Raw genomic sequence first — 8,098 nt, forward strand, 5'->3', positions numbered from 1 at the left:
CTATTACTCTCTCTCGTTCTCTTACCTCCGACTGGCAGTGAGTGTCTCATTTCTCGGACATCCTTTTTTTGTCTTCCTCTTTTTGCCAAAGACACAAAAATGTTACACAATGGCTCCCAATGTGTACCACCACAACACACACAGCCGTTGCCTGCTGTTCAGTTCTGTGGCACTCCTACTGTATGTGTGTTCTCTTTAGAAAAGATTACCGTTAAATTATCTTTCCCCCCGTACAATGTGTACTGGAATCAGATCCAAATAGGTCTATATTTATAATCGCGTCGTAGCATAAAACTCTGTTCGTCTAATGGTATACTGGGGGTTGAGAAGGCATCTTTTATGTTTTCAAATGACTTCCGCACTGAAAGCACTGTAATATTACAGGAGGAGCACAATTGTGGCAGATTCACTCAATTACTCAGCAGTGCTTCGATGTGTGCTCATCTATTTTCCCTCTCTATAGCCAAGCTGCCCGTAATTTTCCTTAATGGCCAAGTAACAAATGTCAAAATGTTTTGGGGGAAAACGCTCGCCTCTCCGGTCACAACTGGGCATCTTTTGTTCACCTCTCGGCAGGAATGGGGCTGAGGTCAGTTGGAAGTGCTGCTGTGTTAAAGTGGCCTTTCAGCACAACGCAGCTGGGCCTTATTAGCCTCAGATAGCCATTGCATAACTCACTCTCACTCACTCTCTCTCTCTCTCTCTCCTCCTTGTCTCCCCTACAGCCCAAATTGAAGTTATACCATGCAAAATCTGCGGGGACAAGTCATCAGGGATCCACTATGGAGTCATCACATGTGAAGGATGTAAGGTAAGGGAAGCTTCCAGTTCTTTCTTTCTCCCTTTTTGCCAGGCTCCATCAGGAGCGCTTGTTTGTATAATGAACTCTTCTCAGGCTGTTCAAAGCACCGTGAGTTAGGATGTGATAAAAAAAAAAAAAACTCTCTCTCATTAATACTTTCCGGAACTTTCTAGGGCTTCTTCAGGAGAAGTCAACAGAACAACGCCGCATACTCCTGCCCGCGGCAGCGCAACTGCCTGATCGACCGGACCAATCGGAACCGATGCCAGCACTGTCGACTGCAGAAGTGCCTGGCGCTGGGCATGTCCAGGGACGGTGAGTGAGACCAGGGGGGCCACTGGGAAGACGGAAACGGGCAGCGGGGTTCAGTCTGGCAACGAGATCGACGTCCGGCGGTCAGAGTGTTCCCGGCGCAGTCATCCAGACAGGCGCATGCCTCATGGTCCAGTCCAGTAGACAGACAGAAAGCCCTGATAGACAGCCCGAAGGAGTCAAAGGGTTTATATTGGGTGGGAAAGTTTCTGTTTTAAAAGGTCTACTCTATATATACAGTAATATATATATATAAACTATACTTTATATACAGTAGACAGACAGACAGAGAGCCCTGACAGACAGCCTGAAGGATTCAAAGGATCTGTACAGTCTTGGGCTGGAAAGTTACTGTGTTAAAATGTGCAGCCATTCACAGATAAATGTCTTAATTCACAAGCCTCTTAATAATAATAAATCATTAGTTTGTGTCTGAAATCTACTAATGTTGGCTCAGTTGGCACAAGCAGCCTCATCCACGCCACATGTGTCCAAGTGCCCACAGGGGACTCGACCCGCAGTCATTTCCCAACCCCGACTTCCACAGTATAATCAAAGATCATAGAGTGCTACGCTAGCGCTAGGTGGGCTCATAGAATTGGAACTGTGTCTGAAATGTTGCGCAGAGCTTACCACAATGGCGCCCTGTCGGACTCAGAGCGCACTTCATTCTAATGATGTAACTGATCCATCTCGCTCCGCTCTAGAATCTTTGGTATAATCAGCAAGATTAAAGGACAAAAAACAAGCACAAATGAACACACGGTTCCATAAACTAACTGTATTAAATGTTCCTCTTGTCTGTCTGTCTCCCGTTCCTCCCGTCTGTCTCTCTCTCCCTGTCTGTCCCTCAGCGGTGAAGTTCGGCCGCATGTCCAAGAAGCAGCGCGACAGCCTGTACGCGGAGGTGCAGAAGCACCAGCAGCGCCTGCTGGAGCAGCGGCAGCAGCAGACGGGCGAGGCCGAGGCGCTGGCCCGCGTCTACTCCGGCGGCCTCACCAACGGCCTGGGCGCCCTGAACCACGAGCTGACCGGCGCCTACGCCAATGGACACCTCATCGACATGCCCAAGAATGGCCAGAACGGCATCGGCGGCGGCGTCCCCAACGGGCCGGCTGGCGGGTTCTACGGCATGGACTCGACCCAGCCGTCGCCGGACCAGTCGGGCCTGGACATGGCCGGCATGAAGCAGATCAAGCAGGAGCCCGTCTATGACCTGACGCCCGTGCCCAACCTCTTCAGCTACGGGGCCTACCAGGACGGCCAGCTCACGCCGGGGGTCTCCATGAGCGAGCTCGGTAAGCTGCCAGGAATGTGTCTGTAAAAGCCCAATTCACACCAACGGTTCCCGACGCGACCAGACCAAGTTTCAGCGGTGTGAATTAAGTGTTGCATGTAGTTGCAAGCCATTGCAGAGCATTGAACACGTTCAGACGCAGTTGTTTTAGAACGTATATTTATTTGTTTTAACTGTCTGCGACACATACAATACATGCTGCTCTCACATCTGATGTAGCAAGTTCCACTGATTACGGTGATTTTTGCAGCATACGTTCCACGAATGTTCCACTTCAGTCGTGCATCCAGTGTAGCCCTGATGTTTGAAGGTGGCACTGTTTATTTAATTATGCTAATTTGGCTAGTGCTAATCTAAAGTGTTTGCAAGAGAGGTTTTATAAATCAGATTTGTTTGCAGCTTTACTGTGGTCTCAACAAAAGGCACTGCTTATGTGATTCTAGAGGTGGTTGTGAAACTCGGCCTTAAGTATCGTGCGATGTCCTAAATGAATCTGCTTGAGTTGTCGTTATGTCAGTATGGCTACACAGGACTAGTATAGATGATGAGCAGATGAAACGACACAGCCTATACATTGCATCAACCGTAATTATAAAGGAAGCCTTGCACGAGCTGAGGCAGTGAGTCATAGTCACAAGCCTTCCGTTGCGTCGCTATCAGACTGGCTTAGCATCTGACTGGTAGCAGCCTGGCTTAGCGTCAGATTTGCCCAGTCCGATTTTAACCCTTTAGAGGTTTCAGGCTGTGAAAATGATCATAGCTGCAAACCTTAGGTGTCACAAATGATGTAAGAATGGGGTACAGTTGTATTTTTATCATAAGGTTGGCTTGATACGATGGTAATATGATGGTATTACATAGTTTGAGAGAGTCTTGTATTTAGATTGTTGAAGTGCTGGCTTGAGTAGTGAGAACAGTGTTGCTCACAAATGCTTCTGTAAGTTTTGGATGTTGCAACCATTAACAGATTTCAAAGAAAACTGAATACTCTGAACACATAGAGTCCTTCATTTATTTATTTTCACTTAAAATGGTTGACAGATTAATTGACTATGAAAACAATCATGAGTTGTAGCCCTAGTTCCCACATTGATTCCTGCTACTGGCCCTGGTAAAATATGCTACTATGACCGTATAGTGACCTAAATTTCATAGTAGAAAATGTTGCTACCTCAATACATCTTCAATTTGGGGGTACGTGTATATGGGTACTATGTACAGTGGCCTGTCTCTTTGTGTGTGTGTGTGTGTGTGTGTGTGTGTGTGTCTTTTGTGTGTGTCTGAAGTCTTTTCACACTGCTTTGTCTCCCTCTCCCATAGATCGCATTGCTCAGAACATCATAAAGTCTCACTTGGAGACTTGCCAGTACACGGCGGAGGAGCTGCAGCAGCTAGCATGGCAGACGCACTCCTACGAGGAGGTCAAGATGTACCAAAGCAAGGTGCGCTCCAGCGCTGGCTCTTTGTGCATCAGCAGACCTTTCTAGCTCTATTTCTGTCTCCTTGCCTTTCACACCCTTTCCTCTCCTGAGTGAGATTTCTTGCCTATGAAAGTAGCACACACCCTTTGCGTAGCTGTAGCTTCAACCCGCCCGAGTCAGTCCCATTCAGCAGAGAGTTCATTAAATGTTGGTCTTTTTGGGCCCTCCAAAGTCTCCTCGTTAAGCCTCCGCTCTCACAGCAGATGTAAATGTAGCCATTGTGCGCAGATAAAGTGATGCTGATACCAGTCAGGGTGAAGGAGAAAGAAGAGGAGAGAGGAGGAGGAGAGAGAGAGAGAGAGAGAGAGAGAGAGAGAGAGAGACAGAGAGAGACAGAGAGATGACAGGTGGGGGGTAGTGAGGGAAGCTGACTTCAGCCATCGGAGGAAGTGAGGACAGAGCGTAAGCAGCAAAGGGGAAGGGGAGGGGGAGCACAGAGGCACCGTCCCTTTCATTTCCCTGTGTCAAATGGATTAGGACTAATTACAGAGGAACCCTTTGAAATGCCGTCTATGGAGATTCCCCTTACAGGGAGAAATGACGGCGCACACAAAAGCAATTTGCTGATATCATATTTTTGGTGCTTTTCTGACTGCACTATATGGGTATTTTATAAATGAAAAAACTTTACAGAATTTACACTTTTTCTTTGTGGCACTTTTTGTGTGACGAACAGTGAAAAAAGCCTCATAAAAAAACTATCACTGTTCTTTTATCGCTAAATTAAAGGCTTGTATCAAAGGCCCGACTTGATTCGGGTTGCGGCACAATTATCGCTCCGCAATTCAACTTGTAAAATGTCTCCTCAAAGAAAGCCATCTCATATTTGATCCTAAGATCCTCGTTTCCTTTATGTTGTATGACTTCACATTATATCTTGGGGCTAAGGTGCTTTAGATATTTTACAGGTTTATAAGAATAAAACATTCAAAGCAAAATTAGTTACGGTTGTGTCTTGGGTTCTAAGAAATATATGCTTTTTTTTTTTTGCTAGGTTTACCATACTGTGTGTTTTTATGGTCACCTTTCGTTGCTTAAGTTAACTTTGTATGTGTGTGTGTGTGTGTGTGTGTGTGTGTTTAGACGCGAGAAGCCCTGTGGCAGCAGTGTGCGATTCAGATCACCCACGCCATCCAGTACGTGGTGGAGTTTGCCAAGCGCATCACAGGCTTCATGGAGCTCTGTCAGAATGACCAGATCCTGCTCCTCAAGTCAGGTGAGCAGACACAGCTAGTGAGATCCACCATTAGAAAAGCCTTTAAACTCAATGCTACAGAAGGGGTTTTTAAAGAACTTTTTTGTAGGAAAAAAGTCTCTGCACACTTGGATCCATGCAAAAAAGTGTTTTTACTACCAAGCTTTCGGTCCTTAGACCTTCATCAGGGCATTTTAAAGAACTTTTTTGTAAAACAATTAAAGTGAAGTGTCTTAATCATTACAGTACTTTTTGATTAAGTAGGATGGGGGGGAAATTGCAACTAGTACTTTTGGAGATGAATATTCTTAATGCAGGATAGCTTTACCCTTCATTTCAGTTAACAGGACAGTTATATCATTAACCCTTTCAACTCTTTTCCCTCCCCTTCTGCTTTTCCCTTTCTCTCTCAGGGTGTCTTGAGGTGGTGCTGGTCCGGATGTGCCGAGCATTCAACCCCCTCAACAACACCGTGCTGTTCGAGGGGAAATATGGCGGCATGCAGATATTCAAAGCACTAGGTACAATTATCACATTTACCCATCTGATCTTTAACCCATAGCTGCTGATCTTTAATCTCTAATGCAGCTTAGTGCACCTCGGTGCGCCTCAAGGATTTATTTGATAATGTCAAATTTTTAAAAATGTTCCAGTAATTTTTTGTTATCTGGTAAAGGCATAGTTTGCAATTCTGGTGAAAGGTTGTTGATATTTCAGTTCAACAGCCAATCAAATCACAGCCCTCCCTTCGTGCCACTTGGATAGAATTGATTTGGTCTGAGCCACTTTCTTAATGTTTTTACAAAATTATACATTTCCCATGTACAAACCATGAGTATCTGGAATTATCTCATTTTGAAAAAAATAATATTGGTTTAGAATGGCAGACAACACCTTTAAGTCACGACTTTATTCGATTCTGTTCAACACTCCTCAAAAATCTGACTGGTCTTCAACCTTCTTGTTCGTGCAGGCTGTGACGATTTGGTGAGCGCAGTCTTTGACTTTGCCAAGAGCCTGTGTTCTCTACAACTGACAGAGGAGGAGATAGCACTCTTCTCGGCAGCCGTCCTCATTTCCACAGGTCAGCGCCATGTTTTAAATCATGTGTGTAAGTGGCTGGACAGTGGCTTGCAGGCAAATAAATGTCTGTAAAGCTTACCGCATGCCAAAGATGCCAAAGGGTATGATTTATACATAAGTATGACCCATCACAAGGTAAATCATGTATAAGTGTGTTAAAGTAAGCAAATGTTTGCATGATGCGATCTGAAGAAGGCCATAAAGGCCGAAACTAAGCTTTACACCTAGTTGCCTGCACCTCACCTTTGGTGTGAGTTTGCGCCTCTCCTTCTAAAGGCCTATTCGAACGGGATTAATTTTATGGGGGGACGTAGAGTAATGCAGGTTTATCATATGACCTCTGTAATATAAATGTCCAATTCGGACGGGACTAGACATCTCTGTCATTTTACCTGACATGGGAGGAGTAACTACGTTTACGTTCTGCCGTCACATCTTCGTCGCCGTGCACGTGATACTTTGCGTCAGGTACGTGCAGCATTTTCAGATTTGAAAGACTACACAAGTTGGTTAAACTAGCAAACGTTAGCTTTATGTTATGCCATAAGTAGTTTGAAATGGCTAACAATATCAAGCTATTAGGCAAACTAGCTAACGTCCTATTAGGAGCTGCACAGCATGTTATGTTTTCATTCAGACTATGGTGGAATTGTTTTCAAATCAGGATGTGACGAAATATTACAGACATCTTTACAGAGGGTCGCGTTCGCACGGGATTAATATTACCTAAGGTAATTTCTCCGGACCGTTTTACGGAAGGTAAAAGTGTCTGTAAATGTCACCGACATACTTCGTTATGTTTACTGACATGGCGCGTCCGGACGGGACTACATTACCTGGTAATTATTACTTTACCTGATGTCACCCCATAAAACTAATCCCGTCCGAATAGGCCTTATGTGTGCAAAAGTGAACATGATTGTGTGTGCTGCAGATCGGCCATGGCTGATGGAGCCGAGGAAGGTCCAGAAGCTCCAGGAGAAGATCTACTTTGCTCTGCAGCACATCATGCAGAAGAACCACATGGATGAGGACGCTCTGGCCAAGGTAGGCTGCAACCCTGATTTTGATTCATTCATTAGCCCAAGGGCTTCATGCAAAAGCAATAAGCCAAAGAACTACTACTATGGATGAGATGGCCTGAAAGTTTATAATGATGATGTATTTATTTATCGCTCTGCTAACTTTATTAATCTAGATAAATGTTCATTTAGATTTGGATTTATTAGATTTTTGATTGATTCATTAGATTTAGATGCCTCTAGATAAACCTGTATGAAAAACCTGAAGTATCTTACATAGACATTAATTTTGCGGCTGTACTATTCATTCACTTATTTTATCTCATTTGAACAAAATAAATCAACACGTGCTCTCTCCTTTTCCCCTCCTCCCCTCGGTTGCAGCTGATTGGCCGAATCCCCACGTTGGCTGCCCTGTGCACGTTGCACACCGAGGAGCTGCAGGCCTTCCAGCAGCTCCACCCTGAGACGGTCAACGCCCTCTTCCCCCCCCTCTACAAGGAGCTCTTCAATCCCGACGCCGCTGCCGCCCTGCCCAAGTGATCCCCTCCCCTGCCCCCCTCTCACACACACAGCAAAGGGGTGAGGAGGGAGGCGGGATGGGGTGGGGCGGTCATCGCTAGGGGTCCAAGATCCACGGCGCGAGCTGGGTCATCACTGGACCAGACTGGACTGCCCTGAGGCACTGGCGGGATAGAGGGATAGAGAGGAAAAGAAGAAGGAAAAGAAGAAGAAGAAGAAGAAGACAAGATGAAACCCCTTGACCCAGCCCGTTCGCTACAGCACTAGAACAGAACAACAGCATCCCCGGCATCTCCAGCCGCTTGTACGGAAAAACAAACACTAGGAATGTCCTGCACTTAAATCCGATCCTATTCACCGATACAGTTTAAAGAATGTATATAG

General features: G+C 45.5%; 1 protein-coding gene across 1 annotated transcript; it reads left to right on the forward strand.

The window, feature by feature from the left end:
* Positions 1-703: 703 nt before the first annotated feature.
* On the forward strand, positions 704-7,752 carry rorb (RAR-related orphan receptor B; the record flags this gene model as incomplete). The annotated part of the gene is made up of 9 exons (XM_062543994.1): positions 704-811; positions 976-1,117; positions 1,969-2,412; positions 3,732-3,853; positions 4,976-5,108; positions 5,501-5,608; positions 6,061-6,171; positions 7,105-7,217; positions 7,577-7,752. Coding segments are annotated over 9 exons (1,440 nt in total), but the record flags the coding sequence as incomplete, so codon positions are not given.
* Between the last annotated feature and the right edge of the window lie 346 nt (positions 7,753-8,098).

The sequence above is a fragment of the Sardina pilchardus genome, chromosome 8, assembly GCF_963854185.1.
Source record: "Sardina pilchardus chromosome 8, fSarPil1.1, whole genome shotgun sequence".
Taxonomy (NCBI): domain Eukaryota; kingdom Metazoa; phylum Chordata; class Actinopteri; order Clupeiformes; family Clupeidae; genus Sardina; species Sardina pilchardus.